The sequence below is a fragment of the Micromys minutus genome, assembly GCF_963924665.1.
Source record: "Micromys minutus genome assembly, chromosome: 3".
Classification (NCBI taxonomy): Eukaryota; Metazoa; Chordata; class Mammalia; order Rodentia; family Muridae; genus Micromys; species Micromys minutus.
The window spans coordinates 26,674,818-26,702,312 of record NC_137972.1 but is presented as its reverse complement, the minus strand read 5'-3'; the positions used below and the strand labels follow the sequence as shown (position 1 = coordinate 26,702,312).

The following is a 27,495-nucleotide window of genomic DNA, read 5'->3' as shown; positions in this document are numbered from 1 at the left end:
AAAAAGCATTTTTAACACTGCATCCCACTCTACATCACTCCTTAAGAGTAGTTTTTCCATTCATCTTTGATACTTTGAGAAAGGTATGCATGGACAATACAGACCAGAGAGTGAAGAAATTACATTTAAAACTCTAGAACCAGATTGTTGGTGTCAATCAGACCCTGCCTCTCATGAGCTGTGGCTTCCTGGGCATCATCTGTTACCTGTGTTTTCTCATCTGTAAATTGGTGTAGATCACTCCACTAGGTTATAAGATACTTCTAGTAAGTATATAGGTGGAAATTACTTTATTATTATTTATCAGAATACTTAGAAATGCAGTTTTAAGTTCAGTACACAGAAGGATGATGCAGATTTAGTAATTTAAATTAGGTATCAAACTAGTTCTAAACTACGAGATAACTTTAAATAGGCTAATTGCTCTCTATACAGCTGTCTTAAAGAAAATACATTTGTTACACAGTCTCCTAATGAAAACTTAATGTCTCCATGTAGAATTAAAGCAGTTTCTCAAGAATTTCACATGCAGGTAAATTGTAGGTGCTGGGCCTAGAGACATTTACACATTCCTGTACCTAAAAAGAATGGAGGGAAAGAACATTCATATAAATCAATGTATATCTAGCCAACAAGAGGATGAGGAAGTGGAGTTTTCAGATACCATCCATAGATCAGCAAAACAATAAAGAACCAGGTGTGAGGCTCCCAGAATACATATAGTCTCAGTGTGCACAAGTGACATGTGGGTCAAACTGGTGAACAAATGTCAGTTAAAAGAGCAGAGCAGGCTGGTTAGTGCTAAGAATGGGCAGAGCTGCCGTCCAAACAGAGTGAGAGTGTAAGCCACCCAGAAGCCAGAGCCAGCAGAGTCCCACTGTGGGACTACTGCACACAAAGAGGTAAATCTTACTGCAAAGACCTCAGACTGAAGACCAGCCGCTCTCTTTTTCAGCTCCTCCCCTTGAGCATCTTTCGAACTTAGCTCCTCCTTCAGTCGCTCTACCTGCCACGACATTGTTACTGTTTTTCACTCGTGTGCCAACTCAGGTCTTCATATTATCTGATTCTGAGCCACAGTGACCTCTGAAATAACAATAACTTACATAAAACAATCAAAGCTCTTCCCCTAATCCAATTTTCAAAGGCATATACTGTTTCTCTCTAATAAACTTTAAGAAACGAACTGGAATATGCTGATCACTAAAATGGAAGTAAAATATAGATTATGATGCACTATATTTTGTCCTAAAATCAGGGAGGAAAATTCACACTAACAAAAAGTTGGACATCAATTTTTTAGCTTTAAAATTAACATGATTATCATAAATCATCAATAACAGACTCTTTAGTAATAGAAAAAAAATTCTATAGACATAAACCTGATAACAGACATTACAACAAAAAGCCTGACAGAGCAGGGAGTCACACCCATGTCATTCTTCCACAGTCAAAGATGTTTTGGTTTTCAGTTCCAAAGAACAAATACAGCTGCTGCATACATTTGGGAAACACAGTGCATATTACTTTTCTAGCTAAAATTTCATTGTTAAAATTGTTTATTTGTATATTTGTTTATATTGAGGCAGAGTCTCACTATGTGGCCCCGACTAGCCTGAAACTCACTCTGTAGCCCAGGCTGGCCTCCAAGTTGCACCAGTCCAACTACTTCTGTCCAACAAGCCCTGGGACTGCAGGTGTGTGCTGCCATGGCCAATTTTTTATAATAATTATTTTAATTAAACTGCAATAAACCAAGTTCTTCAGTTTTCTTTAAATAGTTTGCAAAAATCAAAGTAAATGACTTTGGATCTGAAGAAAACTGTTGACACTGACTCTAAACCACACTGATGAGCCTCATGCTGACTTGACCATCTTACGGTACCATGTCTGAGGGGCACACAGGAAGCAACAGCTCTGGTACCATGAATCCCACTAAGGGATAGAGCAGGGAATTTGACTTAAAATACTTCCCAAGAAGAAATAGTTTTCTACACTAAAACTGAATGAGCTGTCTTCTACACGAACAAAAATTCATCAAATCATTTCAGAAGTTCTTACAGAAATGAAAATTAAACTGTAACATGTCCTTAGCTCTTATTTAAATAAAAACTTACAATAAGTAAATGGTGTCAGGAATTCTGACTTTAATTCTAGGACATTTCTACATGGGAGACACAACAACAAGAAGCCTTCCTTAAATCCTATTAAAACATAAAGCAGATCTTTACCATCACTAACATGGAAAAGTAAACATAAATTTTCAAGTTTCTGAGAGCTAAAGTATTTGCTCCATACCTTATTTTTCATAAATTTGGAGTGGCTCCTGTACACTTCCATTTGCTTCATCTCTTCCTCCCGCTCTTCAGTACTCAAAGCCCCATTTGATTTCAGCATCTGAATTTCCTCTTCCAGGTCTCGGAGCCCACGCTCCATGGAAGAAATTTTTGAATCCTAGGAACAATAGAATAGTTGAGCATTGAACTATTTACAAAGATTTAAAGTAGCTGAATAACAACTGGGCAGCATGTGGGGAAAGGAGGACTCACCCTCACAGTGACCACATCTCTTTCTTCCTCCAGTTACAGACCCTTTCAAGTCAAGCAGACATAGTGAACCAAAGAGTCAGAAGGGCCTTTGTACTTTATGATCAACACATTTCTAGGGGAGTCAGGGGAACTGTGGGTAAAGCCTTTTCTATTTCTAAGGCTTCACCACTCAACGACCTTTAGGGGGTATGTTTCTGACAATAAATAAGAGAAATGAATACAAATTTAAAAGAATTGTGCTATAGTTTTAATTATGCATATGATAATAATTATCTAGCATTCCAATTGCAGAAAAAGTCAAGAGTGAATAATTATATCAATGGTTATCTTTTTATATTTTAGAAATCTTATTCTATGTCTTCTGGAATACATTTGAAATATCTATAAAATGTTTCCATGGCACATGTCTATAGTCCTGGATATTAAGAATGAGACAAGACTACTTAATCCCAGGAGTTCAGGGATAGCCTAGGTAATATAGTAAGATACCCTGCCATCTCAAAAAATAGTTAGATTAAATAATCAATCACTATTCTTGTAAACTATTACCGCAAATATCATGTTTTGCATTATTTTTCTATTCTTAATTTCTTGATTTGTTTGTGACATCTAAATAATCCTCAACTAGCATCATAAGTAATTAATTACAGCAAAAAATTTTATGAGATAATTTTGTATTTGTAACTGAACATGTTTAATTTGCCTAAAATATAGAAACTTAAAAGAATGTAAGTATAGCTTTATTTTAAATGGAGCTTTAGAGAGAACATTTGGGGATGGAATTTTAAAACTGACTTCCTTACATCAAAGATATCTTTGTTGACTGTGTTGGCTATTGTAATTCTTGAAGCAGAAAGATAAAACATAAAAATCTGTCATGAGACAAGTTCAACCAGTGATTTTTCCAGTGATGAGCCATGGGGGAAAGAGGTGTCCTTGCCTTGACCATAGCCTACATTTCAACTGTACTATCTGAAATGTACTTTTGAGATTAATCAAGTATCAGGACATGGTCTCTTTAAAATTACTAAAGTACTAGACAGGCACAAATAGCTAAGAGTCAAATGTAACTTCTGCCACACCCACATCTAAGAGTAACAAGAGGGATGAGCAGATAGGAAAGGGGAGTATATCTCTAGCACAGCTTTGGTCCACAAAAGACAACAGAAACACAGAGTACAAGCCCTAGCTCTGTACATCCACAGCAGAGAGCTTCTACAAGACCCTTACCCAAAGCTTACTTCTTAATAACAACAACACGGGAAAAAATCAACTCACCATCAAGCATGCAACACAAAAACTTAATAGAAAAAACCATTACTGCAAGCTGTGAAAACTTTAAGGCAAACATGGACTGCCAGGGGACAGATCTACCTATTTACTCTCTGAAATCAGATTGAACAACTAGTTCTTGTTAGTATACCTAGTTCTAGCATAAACTCAAGTGGTACCCAGATGGGGTTTATATGAGGACAGCTCTCCCAATCAGCTTTTGCACTTCTAAGTGAAAAAAGGCAGGTCAATCAGTTCCCTCCCACTTTCTCCCTATCACTGGCAGCCACTCCTAATGGGCACTCTAGGATCTACACCTTGAGATACTTACATTTCCAAGTCCAAAGGTTGTCTCCTTTCCCCAAGCAAAACTTGACTTTCTTTACAGATCTAGTTATCCTGAACTATCTCATTTTGTAACACCAGAGAGCAGCTTCCAGCCACCTGGAAAACACACTCTGGAAGTGTCTATGAGGGTGTGTATACCCAGGGAAGTGGTTAAGGTGAAAGGCAAACTTTGAACAGGAGCACCACCATCTCATAAGGGAAAGTCTTAAACTAAATTAAAAAGGAGAAGCAAGTGGAGCCAATACTCACCTCTCTGCTTCCTAACTGTGAACATGCCTGATGCCTCACATGCCTACTGCCTCATCCCACTCCGTGGACTATACACTCAAGCTACAATCCAAAATAAACCTATCCTTTCTTCAATAACCTTTTCCAGGTATTATTATAGCAATGAGAAAAGTAAACAATGCACCATCCACTTGATAGAATCTCCTGTTCACAATACAAACCTAGCAAAACTTAAAATATACATACTGCCAATTAACAAAATTACACAGACCCTGATCTGTGAGAAAAAGAGAAGGAAGAGAAGAAAAGCTATGTATAAGTTTGTGTTTTATCCTTAGGCATCAACAGGGATCAGGATGTAACATGTACAAACAAATCTATACTGTGTGACTAAGGGAAAGTCATAAAATTAAACCATTCTAAAGCCTCCTGTAAGATTATATTCAAGCTTATAATTACTTACCTCCAAAGAGCCCATAAACTAGTAATTTAAATTTTGTTTGATAAATCCTGAACCCACTGAAAAACTACACAATGCTCTGAACAAAGTTTTATCACTGCAAGCCAAATTTTGTTGTTGCTAGCTAAGGCTACAGACTGAGACTTTGTTTCAAAACACAAACATACACACACACACACACACACACACACACACACCACACACACACACACAAATCAAAAGGGGTAGGAGGTATAATACAAATCAAGCCTCTTATAGGCTATAAAGAAGTTAAAGAAAGTAGAAAATATATTCTATTTAAATGGGCTTTGTAAGAAAAAACATAAAGCAGGTATGGTAGAACATGCCTATAACCCTAGCACTCAGAAGGGTGAGACAGAAAGACCACACATTCAAAATCAGCCTAGGACATAGGGAGAGGAAAGGATGACCATGTGTAATGGTTACTTTTAAACACCATCTGGCCACAACCATGAATCACCTGGAAGAGTCTCAATGAGCAATTATGTACACCATCAGCCTGGCATTTGAACATGTCTGTGCAGGGACTGTTGAGATTGCATTAACTGAGGTGGAGTGGAGACTCACCCTGAATGTGGGTGGGTGGCTCCAGTTGATGGACTGAGCTCTGAACTATACAAGACAGAAGAAAGCTAAGTGAGAGCCAGCCAACAGGCAGCAAGACTACATCTACTTCGCTCTGTCCCTGGATGAAGATACAATGTGAGCTGTCTCAAGCTCCTGCCTCTGACTGCCTTGCAATGGTGAGCCATAATGTCACATTGGAAGCCAAAGTGTCACAACTAAGGAAACCAGAAGACCATGTGTCTAATAAAAATACTACCAACACCAGCTAACATCAATTGTATACTATGTTCAAGGTCCTGTTCAAAACATTTTACATGTTTTAACTAACTTTTTTTTAAAGATCTGAGGCATAGAAAGGTTAGAAACTTGCTTTATGTCATACATCTAATAAGATATAAAGTTTAAATCAAAAGAATTTAACTCAGACAGCAAACTCTTATAGCTCCTGAAGATTCCTAACATCACTTATTTAAAATAATTTTTCAAAATTCTGGGGTCCTCTAGACATAAGTATCTGCAGGGTGAAAGCTATTTTCACATTAATCCTACAATTATCACTGGGTCTTTCCAATGTGTTGACATTTGCACTGATAAAGGAAACAAATTACAGTCTCCTCTCAGGCTCCCAACTGAGCAAAGTATTGTTAACTCCCTCTACAGATGCAAGAAGAGGTACTGGTACAGAAATAGGCAGGTGGATCAATGGAATAGAATAGAAGATCCAGAAATGAGCCCTCATGTATATGGTCACCTGATTTTTGACAAAGGAGCAGTAAACATTCAATGGAAAAAGGACAGCCTATTCAACAAATGGTGCTGGTCCAACTGGCACTCAACATGCAAAAGAATGAAAATAGACCCGTTCTTATCTCCTTGTACAAAGCTCAAGTGTAAGTGGATTAAAGATCTCCACATTAAACCAGATACACTGAAACTATTAGATGAGAAAGTAGGGAAAACCTTAGAACACATAGGCACAGGAGAAAATTTCCTGAACAAAACACCAATGGCTCAAGGTCTAAGGTCAAAGATTAACAAATGGGACTTAATGAGATTGCAAAGTTTCTGTAAGGCTAAGGACATCGTCAAGAAAACAAAACGGCAACCAACAGAATGGGAAAAGATCTTTACCAACACCACATCAGATAGAGGCCTAATATCCAAGGTGTACAAGGAACTCAAAAAGCTAGACACCAGAGAATCAAATAACCCTATTAAAAAATGGGGTACAGAGCTAAACAAATCATTTTCAGTTGAGGAACACCGAATGGCCGAGAAACATCTGAGGAAGTGCTCGACATCCTTAGTCATCAGGGAAATGCAAATCAAAACAATCCTAAGATTCCACCTCACACCAGTCAGATTGGCCAAGATCCAAAACTCAGATGACAGCAGATGCTGGCGAGGCTGCGGAGAAAGAGGAACACTTCTCCACTGTTGGTGGGGTTGCAAGCTAATACAACCACTCTGGAAATCTGTCTGGCGATACCTCAGAAAATTGGATATAGTACTACCTGAAGACCCAGCTATTCCACTTCTGGGCATATACCCCAGAGACACTTTAATACACAACAAAGATATATGCACCACAATGTTCATAGCGGCTCTATTTATAATAGCCAGAAGCTGGAAGGAACCCAGATGTCCTTCAGAAGACGAATGGATACAAAAATTGTGGTACATATACACAATGGAATACTACTCAGCCACTAGAAACAATGACTTAACCAAATTCTTAAGAAAATAGCTGCATCTAGAGAAGATCATCCTGAGTGAGATAACCCAGTCACAAAAGAACAGACATAATATGCAGTCACTGATAGTGGGATGCTAACCCCAGAGGCTTGCACTCCCCCAGAAACAACTCACAGACTGTATGAACTCCAAGAAATAAAGAAAACAAAAAATATACATATATTCACAAAACAAGAAGACTCTGACTATTTCCATGTTGCGTTTTGTTTTGCATGTACTTTACGCTTATTACAACTAGTAGGTTTTCAATGCATACTGTCAAGCCCTTGAAAAAAATCAAGTACTGACTAAAAAATATATTCACATGGTTTTATGTAAAATTTATTTTAATGTCTGAAAAAACAGTACTGACAAAAATATATAATTTTAAGCAAAAAATGTTTAAAATCTGTACATTTATCTTTGTTTTGCAAAATAAAGTCGTTTAAAAAATAAAAAAAAAATTAAAAAAAAAAAAAAAAAAAAGAGTGAAAGGTGACTCCAAGATTCTTCATGAGATTCTCACTTACCTTCATTTCAATAACAGTTTGCAAGGCTTTTGTCTTGGCAGAATCAGGGGCATTCTCAAACCTCCGGTGCATCTCCTAAACAGAAGCAGACAAGAATCAGTGGCTGCCTTTAATGCTCATGCCTTTTGGTCTCATTTTGCAGCTCTGGCTAGCCTGAAGCTCACTATGTAACCCTGACCGGCCTTGAACCCACACAAATCCACCAGACCCTCTGCTTATGCCTCCCAGGTGCTGGCAATTAAAAATATGTGCCACCTTGCCCAGCCTCTCTCGTGCTTTCTGAAGTGGGAGCTGTTAAAAATAACTAATCCAACTTCTATGGTCAGCAGACCCTTCATTTGTCACAAACCTTAGTGGTGAACCAGGGAATCCAGACTGATTCACTTACACTCTGGAGGATCCCTGGCCCTTAATAGCTAGTTATTTAAAATTAGACACAGTAATATCAACTACTACTGCAATAGTAGAAACTACCACATATCACTACATCTATGTATCAATAAGACTTGAAAACAAAATTACAAATGATCTAAAAGAGAGGGGGGGAGACGAGGAAAGATCCCATTTTAGAAAGGAGAAAAAGAACGCCACCACAACCAGCCTGCATTACACAGAGTTACTGAAACTGCCTCTGTTGACAACATCTTCTTCTACAGCATCTACCTCCAGAGTAACAACCACCTAGTTACCTACGATGAAAACCTCCAGTGGGGCTCCAGGGAGGTAGAAAGTCTGTTGGACAAGTTTCTATGTAGTTCAAAATCAGAAAACGTTGTAAGACAGTTTTCTTGATAGGAAGAAAGAAAGCCAGATATGGTGGCACATGTCTTTAGTCCCAGAATTCTTTCTAAAAGAGACTAAATATTATAAAGAAAGCAAAGTTTTAACATGTTTGAATTTTTAAGGCTGTGGAACTCTTTAAGTTTGTAAAATGTTTTATATTGTGATGTCTTTATTAATGTGTGATCTTGGGGATGAATGAAAAGTAAAGGCTGTGGCTTAACAGTGATGTGTTTGTGCGTCACTTGTGCTGACTAGTTTTATGCCAACTTGACATATGCTCAGGTCATTAGAGAAGGAGGAGCCTCAACTGAGAAAACACCTCCATAATATCAGGCTATATACAAGCCTGCAGGGTATTTTTTTAGTAGTAATTAATGTAGGAGGGCCTAGCCCATTGTGGATGAGATCACACCCAAGCCCTGGGTTCTATAACAAAGTAGGCTGAGAAGCCATAAGGGGAACAGATGCAGGCAGATCTCCATGAGTTTGATTCAAGACTGGTCTATAAAACAAGTCCCAGAACAGCCAGAGCTACACAGTGAGACCCTAACTGCCTAAACAAACAATACTACCGCACAAATACTTAGTAAGGAAAGATGTCCTGTGGAGGCTTGATGACCCAGGATAGGAGAATGCTAGGGTGCTGAGGCAAAAGTGGGTTGGCAGGAGGGGGAGCACCCTCATAGAGGCAGGGAGAAGAGGAGGGGATAGGGGGCTTGTGGAGGGGAAGCTGGGAAGGGTGATAACATCTGAAATGTAAATAAATAAAATAACCAATAAATGAAAAATGATTAATAAAATATCTCAAAAAAAGTCTTTAAGAATCACTCAGAAGTTATAGACAATCTTAGGCAATTTTCTTGTGGCCGTCTCTGAATTAATCAGTCAGTACTTGAAAAAAAAAAATACTCGGGACAGCCCTAAAAAAAGACAGAGTAGAATACTCTATATAAACGGTGCTTATGAATAATGAAAAAGATGATAATATAATATTTGGTTATATTTTTCACATAACTTATTCATTGTTGCTGACCAGGAAGCTTACTGATTAACTTTTAACTTTTCTTAAAATTCTTACAGAACAGGAATGGAGAGGTGGCTCAGCAGTTAGGAGCTCAGCCAGCTTTTCAAGAGGACCTGAATTCAGTTCCCAGGACCCACATGACAGCTCACAACTGTCTGTGTAACTCCAGTTCCAGGAGATCCAACACCCTCACACAAACATAAATGCAGGCAAAACACCAATCCACATGAAATAAAAATAAATAATTAAAAAATTCTTACAAAAAGAAACGCTTTCAAAAATGTTTCACACTATACTCATTGCATTTTTGGAACATTTCTGATTTCACTTTTAGAATGGAAATGGTCAACTGCTAACATCTATGAAAATATTCCAAACTCCCAAAAACCTCACAAACTGAAAAAATTCTGGCTCAATCTTTATTAATATACACTGCTACAACTAACTCCAGCCTTACATTTTCAACTGGATATCATATTTATGTAGGTATCAAACATTTCAAAAGCTATTTTCCAAGACAGGCTCCAATAGCATCCTACATTTGTATCACACATGTGGTCATTCATACCTTCCAATTGCCACAAAGCCAATGTCAGGAAATCTACTTAGATAGACCTTCAAAACACCCCAAAACAGACCTTCAAAACATCCAAAAACTCTTTCTAGCATTTTAATACTCCCACCTAACATGAGCCAGCCAAAACAGCATGCCTGTCATTAGCAAGTTCCTTTACACTTTGCTTCCTTTACCACACCTTCTCAATACGGTCCTTTAAAAACTAAGGTGACCTCCTCACTCCACACTCAAAACCCCGTCAAGGCTCCCCATGTGACATGTTTTCTTGACAGAGTGAGTATAAAGCTTCATGTCTTCCCTGCTTCCCTGAGCCACTTTACTTCAGTCACTGGACACCTAGCTGTTCCCCAAATATGCTGGGCTGCTGAACTTTCTCCCATCTCCCATGCCATGAGCCCTTTACCTCCATCTGTTCCTAGCTCAGATGTCTCTTAAATATTTTAGGTGAATTAGCTGTGATGGTGTCATTATGTTTAAACAAAAAAATGTCCTTGAGGTTAATAGATACACACTAAAGGTAGTAGGGGTAAAATTATCATGCTAGGATATTGTTTTAAATGTGAAGTAAAGAATAAATGAATGCCTGACTCCTGTAATAGGCTTAATTCCCTGCCTTGTATGTTTGGTGATTGTAATTTGTTACAGGGTAGGAATAATGGATAAGTCAATATGGGGTCCAAGTCCTGATGTTTTACCAAATAAAACACAGTCCTGCTTGTCTCATCGCCCCCCGCCCCGTGTGTGTGTGTGTGTGTGTGTGTGTGTGTGTAATAAGCCAACACATACACAAAAATTACAAATATAATGGAATTATTATTCTAGCCTGTAAGTTAAGAAGTAGCTCATGGAAGATTAAATCTATAATTAAAACTTTTAAGGGTACTTTTGAAAAACAGAGCTAAAAACCAAGCTCACTTGGCAGTGCACTTGACTAGTGTACACAACACCATAGGGTGTCCTCAGCTGGGTGATAGATTCCTAGAACTACATAAAACAGGAAGGGATGCAGGAAGACTAGAAGTTAAGTCCATTCTCCAGTATACAGTGAATGCAACACAAAGACAAAACAGTTTCCAAAAAAATAATTAATTAAATTTTTAAAAGGGAGCTGAGGAGATGATTCAAAAACTAAGAGCACTGGCTGCTCTTCCTGAGGACCAGATTCAATTTCCAGCACCCATATGACAGCTCACAAAAGTCTGTAACTCCAGTTCCAGGGAACCCAACACGCTCACACAGACAAACATGCGGTCAAAATACCAATGAATAGTTTTAAAAAGGGATAAGAAATCCACATGAAACTAAGCCAGGATATGTATTGCCATTAATTGATATTACAAATATAAATGTGATAATGTTTTAATATTAGGAATAGATATGGTAAATTTAGCCAAAAGCAAATAAATGATCATAAAAGCCAAGATCACAGTTGCTCTTAGAAGAAGAAAAAAAAGGCTTTGACAGTGATTAAAGTTCCCTTTCTGTAGTTAGGTGATGGTGGTTAGAAGGGAGCATATTTCATAATTCTTTAAGCTACACAACTGTTTATACTATTATTTTGAGGTGCTAGGGTTCAACCTCATGGACTTACATATATATGGTAAGTGTACTGGCTGGTTTTGTGTCAACTTGACACAAGCTGAAGTTATCACAAGAAAAGCAGCCTCCCTTGAGAAAATGCCTCTATGAGATCAAGCTGTAAGCAATTTTCTCAACTAGTGATCAAGGGGGAGGGCCTAGCCCATTGTGGGTGGAGTCATCCCTGGGCTGGTTCTCTTGAGTTCTATAAGAAAGCAGGCTGAGCAAGCCAGTAAGTAATATCCCTCCATAGCTTCTTCATCAGGACCTGCTTGAGTTCGTCCTGACTTCCTTTATTGATGAACAGCAATGTGGAAGTATAAGCTGAATAAACCCTTTCCTCCACAACTTGCTTCTTGGTCATAGTGTTTTGTGCAGGAATAGAAACCCTGACTAAGACAGTAAGCAATGTCTCCTAATAAGCTACATCTCCAGCCCTGATTCACAACACTTTCTATATTATGTCTTTAAGTTTTAGAAGCTATTGAATTCATCTGTTTTCTTCCATTCCAACACTTAAATACGTCGTTCAGTCCAGATTAATCTCCCAGCAGCATTAAAATAAACTCAGTAGCTGCAGCTTGTACATAAGTTGCTCACTTGAGTACACAGTAGAGACTTCTGAGAATGTTTGCTCCACAAAGAAGTAAGATTTTTTGATTATATAAACATAAAATGAACTACACTACCTATAGACAATTTTCATAAGCCAATAAAAGGCTAAAAACTATACTTATATGTATTATTTAGTGTTCCTATACTTGTAAGTGTTGAAGCTGAATTTCTTTGAATACTTTACAATTTAGGTGTTCAACTAATTTTATGCCATCTCTTCTCCATTACCTATATTCCAAACAAGTAAATTCACAATGCTCCATTTTGTGGCAAACTATTATAGTTTTTTTTGAAAATGTATTTACATTTTTATTTTCTTTTTTTAATTGAAAACTTTATTTTAAAAAACAAAGATAAATGTACAGATTTTATACATTTTTTCCTGGTATGTATACTGTCACACTACGCTGCAATTATAGTTTCTTTTTATTTTTTTTATTGAACAACTTTATTTTAAAAAACAAAGATAAATGTACAGATTTTAAGCATTTTGGTATAAAAGTATACAAATACATTTTTGTCAGTGCTTGGTTTTTTTAAAGGTTTGATAGTGTGCATTAAGATCTTACTAGTTACAATGAGTATAAAGTACATGTAAAATAGGATGTAACCTGGAATTAGTCAAAGTTTTCTTGGTGTGTAAGGATTAAGCATAATGTTTTTTTTTTTTTTTTTTTTTTAAATCCTAGCACATAGACTAAGAAAATGTGAAGATAAATGAAACTACTTGAATTGTAAAAATCCTTCTCCATGTATAATAAGAGATGGTCAGAATGCAGTCTAATTCATTCACAAGCATAAAACTTTCCCACTAAAATATCTGAAATCCTGTCACAGTACATTTCTATCCACAGGCCTACACAATAAAGCTCATATGACCACATCTTGTATTCAGTGGACTGACAACTCCCCCTTCCCACTGAGGAAGTCAAGCCTCAGGCTCACAAACTGGAAGGAATGGAAGCAACTCTAGAAATGAAACCAAGTTACTATTCAAACAAGTGTAAAAAGAATGTGCTATTTGCACACTTCATTTCATCCCTATTGGCTGAAATTTTTTATTTAAAAATAAATACAACTTGAGATTTGCCGAGATAGCTCAGCAAAGTGTTTCCCATGCAAGTATAAGGGTCTAAATACAATCCTAGAGTTGGTCTAAAGCTTGGCCTACTCAGCAAGTTCCAGAAGAGTGAAAGACTCTCTCTCAAAACACTAAGAAGCTGGGCACAGTCAGGCATGTATTTATTTCCCAGCACTTGGGAGAAGAGGCAGGGTAATCTCTGAGTTCTAGGCCAGCCCACTCTACAGAGCTAGTTCCGGGACAGCCAGAGCTACACACACACACAGTTGAACATAGTGGTGTGCACTTGTAATTCCAGCACTCAGGAAGCTGAGACAAGAGTAAGGAGAATCTGACTAGACTACAGAGAAATGCACCAGGACAGGATGAACAAGAGTCACAGCAGGAGAAGAAAGGGAATAGACAGGGAAATGAAGAAAAAAGAAAAGGGAGACAGGGATGAGAAAGGAAAAGGGAAAAGGAAAAGAGGGAAGGGATAGGAGAGGGAGAGGGAAGAAAAGAAAAGAAAAACAGAAAGGGGACGGGGAAAGAAAGGGGTAGGGTAAGGAGAGGGCCTGAGGAAAGGAAGAGAGGGGCAAGGGAGGAGGGAAAAAGAAAACAGGAAGGGACAGAAATATGAAAAAGAACAAAGGGAGGGGAGAGGCAAAAAGGAGTGGAGGGAGAAGAGGAAAGAAAGAGGGGGAAGAGGGAAAACAGAAAGAGAAAGAAAAAGAAATGAATTATGGGTAGAAGCCAGGTATGGTGACTCATGCCTTTAATCTCAGCACTCAAGAGGCAAAGCAAGAGAACCCTATTTTTAAAATAAATATATATTTTTTAATTTTTAAAAAGCATATGGGTAGATATACTATTTCAATTTCCTAATAACATCACATAGTTTCTACTATAAATAAGAAATACATTATCTCCTCTAATTTACCAAAGAATGGATAGCCTGAAATTTGAGAATAAATTAGAAACTATTCGTGCTTCTTTCTTCAGCCGTTTCTTTGATTTTAAAAGTAAATAGGCTGGGGATTTAGCTAAATGATAGAGGACTTACCCTGAATGCACCATGTCCTAGGTTCAATCTCTTTAACCATAAAATAATAACTCTAATAATAATAGTATATTAAATCATACCCCAGCCTTTGGCCTAGTGTAAGGCCAATACCATAAAAATATGCTGATCTTATCAACATGATTGAAAGAAAGAAACACTTATCACTGAAAGTAACACTTAAAAGTTCTGTAGTTTCTATGAACATAGTGGAGCATGTGTCCTTGTGGCATGGTGGAGCATCTTTTGATTATATGCCCAAGAGTGGTATAGCTGGATCTTGAGGTAGAACTATGTCCAGATGTATTTTCAGAGTGGTTGTATAAGTTTGCACTCCCACCAGCAGAAGAGGAGTGTTCCCCTTGCTCTACAACTTCACCAGTATGTGCTGTCCCTTGAGTTTTTGATCTTAGCCATTCTGATGAGTGTAAAGTGGGATCTCAGAGTTGTTTTGATTTGCATTTCCCTGATGACTAAACACATTAAACATTTCTTGGCCATTAGAGATTCCTCTGTTGAAAATTCTCTGTTTAGCTCTGTACCACATTTTTAATAGAGCTATTTTGGTTGTTGGTGTCTAAATTCTTTTTTAATCTTCTTAACTGGATATTCTCTGTATTTACATTTCAAATGTTACCCTCTTTCCCACTTCTCCCCCTCCCCCCCACACCTCAGTGCCTTGGCATTCCTCTACACTGTGAAAACGAGCCTTCACTGGACCAAAGGCCTCTTCCAGACAGTGTTATCCTCTGCTACATATGCAACTGGAGCCATGGGTCTCTCCATGTGTGCTCATTGGTTGGTGGTTTAGTCCCTGGGAGTTCTGGAGGGTTTGGTTGGTTGATAATGTTGTTCTTCCCATGGGGTTGCAAACCCTTTCATCTCCTTTAGTCCTTTCTCTAGCTCTTTCACTGTCTGATGGTTAGCTGCAAGCATCCTCAACTGTATTGTGTGACTCTGGCAGAGCCTCTGAGGAGGCATCCATATCAGACTCCTGCCAGTAAGCACTTCTTGGCATCAGCAATAGTGCTTGGGTTTTGTGGCTGCATATGGGATGGATCCCCAAGTGAGGAAGTCTCTGGATGATCTTTTCTTCAATCCCTGCTCCTCTATTTGCCCCTGTATTTCTTCCCATGAGTGTTTTGTTCTCCCTTTTAAGAAGGACTGAGGATTCCACATTCTGGCCTTCCTTCTTTTTGAGCTTCATAAGGTCTGTGAATGGTGTCTTAAATTCTTGAGTTCTTTATATATTTTGGATATTAGCCCTCTGTCAGGTGTAGGATTGGTGAAGATATTGTCCCAATCTGTAGGATGCTGTTTTGTCTTAATGACTATGTCGTTTGGCTTACAGAAGCTTTTCCGTTTCAAGAGGCCTCATTTATTAATTGTTGATCTTAGTGCCTGAGCCATTAGTGTTTTGTTCAGGAAGCTGTCTTCTGTACCAATGTGTTCAAGGAAGTTTCCCACTTTCTATTAGATTCAGTGCATCTGGTTTTACACTGAGGTCTTTGATCCACTTGGACTTGAGTTTTGTGCAGAGTGATAAACATGGGTCTATTTGCACTCTTCTACATGGAGACCATCTGTTGAAGATGCTCTCCTTTACCCATTGTAAGGTTTTGGCTTTTTTGTCAAACTATGTTCATAACAGCTTTATTTCTAATAGCCAAAAACTGGAAACAACCTAGATTTCCCTCAACTGAAGAATGGATAAAGAAAATGTAGTTCATATACACAATGAAATACTTGGCTATTAAAAACAAAGACATCATGAATTTTGCAGGAATGACCAACCCAAAAGAACATGCACTGTATGTACTCCCTGATCAGTGGATATTAGCCGTGAAGTATAGAATAACCAGGCTACAATCCACAGACCCAAAGAAGTCAAATAACAAGGAGGGCCCGAGGGCTTCTTTCTCAGAAGGGGAAACAAAATAGATATCGAAGGTCAATAGAAGGAAGAAACTAAATGGGAGAGGGAAGAGGGAGGGAACTTCAGGCATAGAGAGAGCAGGGAAGAAACTCGTGGGGGTGGGGGGGGCACCTGTAGGATGTGCTGGAAGCCTGAGATAGAAAGAGGGAAGAAGGCCCCAGGGTATCTATGGGGGTGGGGGGTAACTGAGACTCCTAGCAGTATGATATGGACACTGAAGTAACCTCTTGCTATAATCAGGCAAGACTCTTAGTGGAGGGATAAGGACATCAACCCACCCACAAAACCTTTGATCCAAAATGTATCCTGCCTACAAGATCTGCAGAGACAAAAGTAGAGCTGAGACACAGGGAATGGCCAACTAATCACTAGAACAAATTGAGACCCATCCCATGGACAAGAACCAATGCCTGACACTATTAATGATATTCTGTTCTGTGTACAGACAGGAACCTGGCATAACTGTCCTCTGAGAGGCTCCACCCAGCAGCCAATGGAAACAGATGCAGAGACCCATAGCAAAACTTTAGATGGAGCTCCAGGAGTCTTGAGGAAGAGTTGGGGGGAGGACTGACGGACCCAGAGAGGACAGGGACTCTACAGGAAGACCAACAGAGTCAACTAACCTGGAGACTGAACCACCAACCAAAGAGCAAACATGGGCTCTACCTAGCCACTCCCCCTTACCCCACACATATGTAACAGATGTGCAGCTTGGTCTTCATGCAGGACCCCCAACAACTAAAGCAGGGGCTGTCCCTGAATCTGTTGCCTGCTTGTGGATCCTGTTCCTCTAAATGGGCTGCCTTGTCTGGCCTCATTGGGAGAGGATGTGCCTAGTCCTTCAGTGACTTGATGTGCCAAGAAGGGAGATGATACCTAGGGGGTGCTCCCCCTTCTCAGAGAAGGGGATGGGGAAATGGGCAGAGGATCTGTTTGAGAAAGTACTGGAAATGGGGTGCTAATACTGGAATGTAAAGTGAATAAGTAAAGTAATAAAAAATTTAGTTAAAAAAGTCTAAAGTTTCTCTTTTTTCAAATGTCAGGTTTCAACCCTGGTTGCTCTTAGGTCAAATGTTTGTAAAGTCCCCTGACAAAGTCAATCCTCCTTATAAGTTCTAGAATAGAGTACTATATTCACAGAAGAGATGGAAGTGGTGGGGAGGTTAAAAGGCTCCTCACTACTTGTTTGGTACCTTCTTTCATCCAGTGATGAGCAGTGTGGTCCCATAGCCACTTGCCATCTCTAGCAGCTACACCGTACCAAGAAAACCTACCTTCTTGACAAAATAGAAATTAAGAGAAAATGACATAATAAAAGCAGGAGTAGGAGAATATATCTGAGTAAACAACATATTTAACTGTCCTCACTTTCCAAATCACTACACAACATCAAACATGCTAACACTGGGATTCTTTTTTATTCCAACTTCTCCTATTCACTCTTCCTCTTTGAGAAAGGATCTCATACAAACCAGGCTGGTACTGAATTCCCCGTGTAGAAGCAACTGGCCTTTTAATTCCTGGTCCTGCTGCCTTCACCTCCCACTGTTTTATGCAGTGCTAAGATTAAATCAACAAAGATTTCCACTATCTATTTCTTTCTCTATATATCTCTAATGCTTTTTTACTCTTACAACTTCTAACTGCCAAGAAAACTCAGAAACACTTCTCAAATATACTAGCCAAAATTCAGAATTCACAGACTAGAATCTATACAAATACTAGTACTTGTAACCTCAAACATTTTTAAATAAACCCTTAACACATGAAAAGCTGTACTAACAGATTTAGATTAAAATGTCATAGGAAACAAAACAAAGAAAAAAAACAGCCAAATAGAATGCAATGTAATTCATTACAAAAAAACCTTAGCCTGGTATGACTGGATAAAACTTTAATCCCTACACTAGGGAGGCAGGACAGGTAGATCTCAATGAGTTGAAGGCCAGCCTAGTCTACATGGAAAGTCCAAAGCCAGCCTGAGCTAAATAGCCAGACCTCATTTCAAAAACAAAACAAAACACTCCCCCCAAAACAAAACCAAACAAACAAAAAAGCCCACCCCCCCCCCAAAAAAAAGGGCAAACATCTGCCAACATTTTAAAGAGAGAAACAGAGATCTGAACCATATTATTGAGTTGCAATGCTTTGTATACACAGGAATAAGAGAGTTTCTTAAAATTCCAGAGCCAACTTCAATATCCTCTACCAAGACACTGAGACTACTGTTTATTTCTCTAAGCATCCAAGCCCAAAGCACTAACCAAACAGGGCATGTAATTTACTGCTTGTCCAACAGATGTCCTCACTCATCTAGCAAACAGAAGGTGGAGCAGTACAGCAATGAAACAAGCCCATGACCAACAGAAAACTCAAGCTCCAACCACAATGAAACCTTGACACAAAGTATAATAATCAAATATTAGTTTTAATTTGGGCAGCAAACAGAATCATTTTCATAAATGAAGAAGAATACTGTAATGAGTAATATCACAAATGTTACCTTACTATTATGTCATTTTCTAAGTCTAACAAGACAGTGATTATAAGGCATACCACTCCTGCGTGTGATGAAGGCGTGCAGTGTGAATATAGAAAGCTCTTAACTGCAGAGCCAACTCTCCAGCTCAAATCTGGGAGTCTTAGAAGTGAACAAACAGTAAAAATATATATACTGTCATAAAATCATTATATACTATGGGCTTAGTCAGGAACTGTTGAGTAAGGGAATGAATGAGAACAAACTGTAGGAGCAGGCACCTCTGGCATCTTACTGCTTTAGGAACTAGCCTGAAGGTAAGGTCAAGGTGAGGTCAGGGTAAGTGTTAAAATCTGCCCTGGGTTATCACTTTACCTTTGTTAATTATAACCTCTAATGCATGTGTGTGTGTGTGTGTGTGTGTGTGTGTGTGTGTGTGTGTGTGTGTGTGTGTTTAATTTATTAATGTTCTTCCATGTCAAAGACTATATTAAAGTTTTTTGCTTACATTTTCTTTGGATGTCTCTTTTTAAATAGTTCTTTAATTCATCTAGAATTTAATTTTATGTAACTAGGTATTTTCAAAGCGAAGATCATTATCAAAATATTGGTCATAGACTTAACACTGCATTATTTCTAGATTCTATTCTGTTTTCCTTGATCAAGCTGGCTTGAACTTTAAATTCTCTGTCACTGTCTCCCAAGTACTAGTTTTACAGATACACACTATCAGTGTATTAGTTTTTGCAATAATGCAAACTGAGTGCCATTTTTCCATTAATGATATTATTTATTCTTATCCCTTATCTACTTAACAGATTAAGTAGATAAAATTTCAAGAATGCTCTTAAACATCATTTAGCACAACTGTCTTTACTTTTTCCTAACTTCAGTTCATGACTAGTAAGCAGAAAGCTTTCTAGTAAATATACATTTACTGGACTATTATTTACTTAAGCCAGACTATAAAATTATCATTCAGTTCTTATTTTATTAAGCATTGGTCTGGTGGTGAAGAGTTTTTAATTTTATCTAGCATCCTTGGGGTTGGAGGGAGTCCAAGGATAGCCAGGGCTCCTTAGTAAGCATCCATCTCAAAAAGAAAAAGTGCTTTGGATACTCCTACTCACATGCCCACTGCTACCACATGTACACACTGAAACTTCACTGCAGAATTGATGTAAGCTAAGTCTGGAAGAAAAAAAGAAGTATTTCCAAAGCCACTGTGTCCACTTGCCTTCGAGTAATTTTAAATAGCATGATTATATTCCTTATAAGACATTATGCTACAAATGCAGCCTTGAACTGTTTGGTGGTACATTCATAGAGAAATATATTTTTATTATATACATAATTTATTTATATGACTTTTTTTTTAAAAAGACAATCTAAAACTCCCAGGTTTTTTTTCAGTATTTTTGAGCTCAATATATTCAATAATTCCGCCCCCAAAAATTAAATAAATAAACTGTGACTTCCCATATCCTTTAGCTATTTGTTATTTATTAGTTCCTGCACTACGAGGATAGGCTGAAATGTTCAGAAGCAACAAAAATGTAATAATCCTGAAGCAGGAAATTATAGTTGGAAAAAGGCATCAGCAAGTTTGTATTTGTTCCAATATACACCTGGGATTTTTACTTTTGTCTATTTTAAATAGTGTTTCTCTGGGTAGCCCTATCATACAACTCACTGAATCAACCAGACTGGCCTCGACTCACCGACTTGCCTGCCTCTCTCTGCCTTTCTGCCTCTGCCTCCACCTCCCAAATGAAGAGATGAAAAGCATGTACCACCACACTCAGCCAGTTCGTTTGTGTTGCTGTTAGTTTCCTGGGTGTTTTTATGTGTTTGTTTGAGACAGTCTCTCATTATGTAGACCACGCAGGCTAAAATCCAGAGATCTGCTGCCTCTTCCTCCCAAGTGCTAGGATTAAAGCCTTGTTCTATCATGCTCAGTTGAATATGTTTGTTTGTTTCATTTCTTCCCAAATCATGTTTAAAAAAGGGATTATTCGGACTCATCCTAACAGTTGGAGGACCCCCACTCCCTCCTATCAAAATGCGAAAGTTGGCTGGTTATACTGGTGTATCCCCCAAGGAAGCTAAAAAGACTTATGTCTAACCAGAAGCACTGGCTAGTTTTATGTCAACTTGAAACAATCTAGAGTCATTTTGGAAGAGGGAACCTGAAATGAGAAAATCCAACACATCTCCAGACTGGCCTATGTGCAAGTCTATAGTATAACTACTGATAGATGGGAGGGGACCCAGCCCACTGTGGGTAATGCCATCCCTGGGAAGTTGGTCTAATGATATATAAGAAAGCAGACTGAGCAAGCCATGGAGCAACAGCCCTGTATGGCCTCTGTGTCAGCTATGGTCTCCAGGTTCCTGCTCTGGTTGAGTTCATGCACAGAGGCTGACTTTCCTCAGTGATGGACTGTGATTTAAAATAAGTTGCAAGTAAAATAAACCTTTTTCTCCCCAAGTTGTTTTTGGTCATAGTGTTTTATCATAGCAATAGAAACCCTAAGAAATCAGACATATAAAATGTATTTCAGCTTTTAAATTAGCTCATGGTAAGATGAATTCTTCCTTTATGCTTTCTTAAAATGGCATTGCCCCCAGAAAGTGAGGTCTAATCACAGAGGCCAGCTTGAGTCTGTTTCATATAAAATAGTGTGTCTCTACATCACTCCTTCTGGCTACACTCCATGGCAAAAGATTTTTAACACATATCCTTCACAATGAGGCAAATGTTTCCAGGGAAACCACAGGAGGCATTCATTACCGTAGCTCCAGCTTTCCAGGCATAGGTGAGCTGAGGTAACTGTCTACAGCCTTTTACTAGTATTGTTTAATTGAGCACTAGTTAGCTGTTATCCTGACTCTGGCTTTGCTGTTCTGTCTCTATGAACAAATAGAGGCAAGTGAAAAACCAAAACAACCCTGCATCCCTTCAGCAACTCAGGAGCAGGAGCCCCTAGGAATCATGTAGGTGACAGGGGTGAGAACATAATTGAGTAACATATATGCCAGGTAATGTCCCTTCCATTCTAGAGAAAACGATCAAAAAGGAAATCACTCAAGAGCTGAAGCACAAGAGGTAAAATCCTACCCAGCAGCACAGCAGAACACATAAATGTATCTAGGGCAAGATTCTGATTAATAAGGGGAAAAAGACAATCAGGAACCGAAAAGGTAGTCACTCACCTCTCTCAACATATTATTCTCTTTTTCCTTCTGCTCCAAAAGACTCTCTAGGTGGTGGACATGCATCTCTGCCTCTGCCAGCCGTCTCGTTCTCTCATGGTCTTCCTCTGTAGCTTTGGCAGAAAGTCCTTTGCTCTGTAGCATCTCCAGAAGCTTCTTAATGGACTCATCCCGAGCATTCAGGGTTTGCTTCTGAGTCTCAATCCTCAGCTCCATTTCCTCCAGGGTCTTCCGCAGAAGAAACAGCTCTTTGGCTTGTCTCTCGTGCTCAGCATGCAGCCTCTGGAAGTTCTCCTCAGTGAGCTCTGCCACACAGGGCTCCCCAGGCCGACTGCTGCTATCTTGCTGAAACAGCTGATTCAAGTCCCGCTGAATCCTCAGCTCATCCTGGAGAGCCTGGATTGTCATCTGCATGTGCTGAGAACAACACAAAAAGAAAAACCAAAATCAGCTTTTCCCCCTCAATTAGCAAAGACAGAGCAGCTTGCAAGCAGCTAAAAATAGCTGTAAGGATTCTCAGAAATATCCTCAGAAATGAAGATTTACTTTATTCTCTTTTAATTCAAGTTTTAAAAACTATGATAAGCTGTAATTGTCAATAACTTTATTTGTGCTTATCTCTCCACACCAGAAAAGAATTATGACAGTCCTTAACTTTTATAAGCCACAATAAAATCTAGACATCTCAAAATTTAATGAAAAGTATCTTAAAGGGGGTGAGAAGACTGTATCAGCAGGGATAAAAAAAAAAAATGTATTCCAAAACACAGAAGTCTACTCAAAACAAAATGGCTTAGTAATTGTATTAATTATTAAGTACTAGTATTTAGTGAGTGGTTATATATAACTATTTAATTACAATTTAACCTTCACATACATACATACATACATACATACGAACTCATGAACAAAAACACACACAAACACCAAAACCAGGCATAATAGTATATACCTATAATATCATTTTAAAAACAGGAACAGGAGGGCTGGAGAGATGGTTCAGTGGTTAAGAACACTGGCTGCTCTTCCAGAGGTCCTGAGTTCAATCCCCAGCAACCACATGGTGGCTCATAACCCATCTGCAATGGGATCCAATGCCCTCTTCTGGTGTGTCTGACAGTTACAGTGTACTCATATACATGAAATAAAATAAATCTTTAAAAAAAAAAAAAAAAAAAAAGACTGAGGCAGGAATAAACATCTCAAGTTTGAAGCCAAATGATACATACTACTCAAAAAGTAGAACTACTTAACATGAATCTTAAGGCCTAGAATGCTATTGTTGACTCCAGGTACAATGCTATACTGGATCTATCTCTGGAGCTTATTTATCTTGCTTCACTGAAAACGTATAGACACTAGTAAGTACTTACTAGTAAGTACTAATAAGTTTTCCATCGTTCCCTTCCCCAACCCCTGGCAAAGTAATGTTATATTCGTTGACTCTGTGAATGGCATTCTTGTATACATCTGGCCCATGTACTAATCATTTCAATTTTATTGACAAGTGAAGGTTAGGTTAACAGTCAACCTCAAATGATCTTAGAATCACCTAGGAGACAAAACATCAGCACACCAGTGAAGGATTATGTTGATGAAGTTAACTGAGAAGAAGACCCAAAACTAGAAGTGAGTAGCACCATTCCCTGGACCAGAATTCTAGACTCCACAAAAAGGAGAAGGCTAGCCCTAGCATAAATATTCATCTCTCTCTGCTTTCCAGCTGTGGGAACAATCTAACCAGCTGTTTCAAGCTCCCGCTGCTGCCCTGCCTTCCCTCCCTACAATCTACTACACCTCAAACTGAAAGACAAAATGCCCTCCTCTTTTTAAGTTGCTACTGTTGGGGTATTTTACCACAGCAACAGAAAAGTAACTAAGATGTGAGTACACCAGTGGTGAGGTGATTCTTTATGCTACATGAGCAAAATAAACATCCACTTTCTGTGTGCCACAATCTTTCCAATTCTGTCGTTTTGCACCTAGCACTACTTAGGATTTTTATAAGGTTTTTATTTACTCTGTGTGTGAGAAAAAAGGAATGGGGAACACAAGCATGTATGTGTGCACCAGCCATGGTACAAGCATGGAAGTCAGAAGACAACTTTCAAGAATCAATTCTCTCCTACCACATGGTTCTGGATATCAAACTGAGCACCATCATGCTTGGCAACAGGCACCTTGGCCACATATGATGACAGGGAGGGAGGGAGGGAGGGAGGGGAAGAGGGGGGGAGGGAGGGGGGAGGGAGGGAGGAGGGAGGGGGGAGGTAGGGAGGGGGAAAGGGAGAAGGAGACGGAGAGGGAGAGAGAGAGTGTGTGTTTACCACGTAAATATGTCTCCAGACTGGTTTTGTGTTCCTGTGTTTGGTTTGGTTTGTTTTCATATAAAGAAAAGACAGTCTTTTCTTTTTAGTCTTTGTTTTGGGTATTGTTGTCTTAGCAAACTGTACATTTTTATTTCTAGTAATACTCAAACTCTTAAAAATCATGTGTTTATTTTAAAATGGATACAATTACAATAAACTATCAGGTATTTTAATTTATAAATGTGGTTTTTAAAATTCATTTAAGTGCCAGCAACAGACTTCAAATATTCAATGGTAACTAGATGCTAATAGTCTTAATAAAAAGATGCATGGAAATGCTGATTCTCCAAAGCCTACTTTTCATCATTACCCTTCAAACTCTAAAACACAGACATCTCTTAGTGAATGTCTTAGTGAAAACTCAGAAGAAAAACTGAGTGTTGGTTCACCCCTGTAATCTCACCCCCAGGAGGCAGAAGAATTAGAGATAATCTCGGCTATGTGTCTAAAACAGTCAGAAATCTATCAGAAGTTAAATTCAAGAGGAAGAAGATTAAGTGTGGCCATTCCTCTTTTTTTTTTTTTAACATTGTCAATCCACTGAGGTCAGAAGTAATAAAAGTTAAAGCTAATAATCTTACACACACTTTAAGACATATATGATTGTGACGTGTAATTACAATTTTGGAAATGAAAGAAACACAACAAGTGACGTATCTACTTCATTAGCATTAGCTCAATTTAGCAGCAATTTCTTCAATGGAATACAAGGCAACACCTGCTCCTCCGGCTATAAACAAGTTAGCTTGCTTTATTAAAACTGCCACCTCCCCCAATACTACCAAAAAATTCATAAAACAAAAACACCTGCTACTATTTTAGAAGGGAAAGATCCCAAAAAGAAAATGGACAAATATCAAAGAATCCATTTGAAAATCAGAAATAGGACATCTGCTATCACCATTACAGAAATGCTAATATATAGTATAATAATAATAATAATAATAATAATAAATAGTAAGCTAAAATGAATAAAAACTATACAGAGTAGAAATGAAGAAACGAAACCTATACAGACTGTATGATGAAATCGTGAGAAATAGTTGAAACGCACATAATTAAGCACGATCAGACTAGTGATTTTACATACAGGACTGGAGAGTTGGCTCACTAGTGAAGAGCATGCACTCTCTATGTACATGCCCACACAAAAATACACACAATTCAAAATACAAGTAAAATTTAAAAACTGTCAACAGAGAAAATTATGTATTTGTCTACCCAGAAACAAATCCTTTTAAAAACCTTTTATATATATATTTTTTAATTAACTTACAAAGTAATAAGTTTCCTTAGTGCATTTTCACAACTATTTCCCTTGGGTTGATTCCCCTGCCCTGCTCCAACCCACGCCTCAATCCCCCCATATCCTTCTGAACCAGTACCCTGCCCCGCTTCCCCTTTCATAGAACACTTGCACTACTTCACCCCCACACTCCTTCCATACAGACTCCTGCTTTCCGAATCAGATCGTATGGGCCAGCCCTTTCTAGCTTCCTGACCTCTCCCACACTTACTCCCCCTACATGCTTACATTTAACATTTAGAAGCTAGATTCAGCATATGAAAGAGAACACAGGGTATTTCTCTTTTCAGCCTGGGTTATCTCACAGTTTTGTCAATTTTTCTGAAAATTTCATTTTTCTTGACAGATGAATAAAATATTATTGTACATATATACACACCATATTTTCTTTATTCATTTATCGATGGATACCTAAACTGAATCCATTTCCTTCTTACCATGAACAGACTAGCAATAAACATAATGTCCAAGTATTTCTGTGGTAGGATGTAGGCTTTAGGTATATGCCCAAAGGCAGTAGAGTAAGGACACATGGCACAGTTCTACTGAAGCTCTCTGGGAAAGCTCTGATTGTACCGGTATCTCAAAGGGGGCTAAATCTGCATTTCCATCAAGACAAAAAATAATAGGAACTTTCAAAGACATTTTTTGGTCAGCTGTATTTCTTCTTTTAAGAACTGTCTAGTCTGTCATTGGTTCATTTACTAATTGACAGTGGGGATTTGTACATCTTTATATATTTATATTTATTATGCCTTGTTTGTGGTAACTGTAAAGATTTTTCTCCCATTTTATGGGCTGTCTGTTCGTTTTGTTGACTTTTTTTTTTAACTATGATGAAGCTCCAAAATATTGTCAATTCTTAGGGCTATTTCCTTTGCTACTAGGGTTCTATATTCAGAAAAATTTTGCCTACACCTATATCCAAAAGAGTCTTCCCTATATTTACTTTTAGCAGCAATACCATCTTAGGTTTGAATATTTTGTTCCTTTTTATTTTTTGAGACAGAGTCTCACTGTGTTGCTCTGACTGGCCTGGAACTCTTTATGTAGTTCAGGCTAGCCTCAAACTTATTTGAGATTCACTTGCCTCTGTCTTCTAAGTGTTGGGAGTAAAAGTGTGCACCCTGGCCCATCTCAGGTTTTAAATTAAGACCGTTGATCAAATTTGAATTTATTTCTATACAGTAAGAAATGATAACTAATTTCATTCTTCTGCATTTAGATATCCCATTTTGCCAGCACCTTTTATTAAACAAGCCGTCTTTGAAGGTGTACTTAAGAGAGAAGAGAAGCCTAGTATGAATAAAATGATGCTGGCCACAACTGATAGGCGTGCCTTTCCTGATAGAAAAATCTCAAACCATGAGGCAAAAGAAGCCCTCTCACCTTGCATTGGTTACAATGAGAAACATAACTAATACAACTACCTAATTTCTCTGTAAATCAGGACAGTATTCTCAGGGTGAAATGTTTCTATGGCTGTGATAAAACACCCAGATCAAAAGCATCTTGGGGAGGCAGGGGTTTATTTTAGCTTACACTTCCATATCATAGTGCACCACTGAAGGAAGTCAGGCCAGGAACCAGGAGGTCAGAGCTGATGCAGAGGACTTGGAAGAAGCTGCTTACTTATTCCTCGTGGTTTGCTCAGTCTGCTTCTCTATAGCACCTAGGACCACCAGCCCAGGGGTGGCACTACCCACAAGCTAGGTCTTCCCACATTGATGAGGAAAATGTATCACAGGCTTGACCAAATGCAATTTGCTGAAGACATTTT

The 27,495-nt window shown here is 38.4% G+C and overlaps 1 protein-coding gene across 1 annotated transcript in view; it reads right to left on the bottom strand.

The window, feature by feature from the left end:
• Positions 1-27,495, bottom strand: part of ERC1 (ELKS/RAB6-interacting/CAST family member 1) — a 282,059-nt gene that overhangs the window by 194,908 nt on the left and 59,656 nt on the right. Inside the window, exons 3-6 of the mRNA XM_080914840.1 lie at positions 22,041-22,457; positions 7,710-7,784; positions 2,299-2,454; positions 923-1,006 (exon numbers count right to left, since the gene is read on the bottom strand). Of these exons, the coding sequence (XP_080770966.1) occupies positions 923-1,006; positions 2,299-2,454; positions 7,710-7,784; positions 22,041-22,457 (732 nt within the window). The remainder of the gene's footprint in view (positions 1-922; positions 1,007-2,298; positions 2,455-7,709; positions 7,785-22,040; positions 22,458-27,495) is intronic.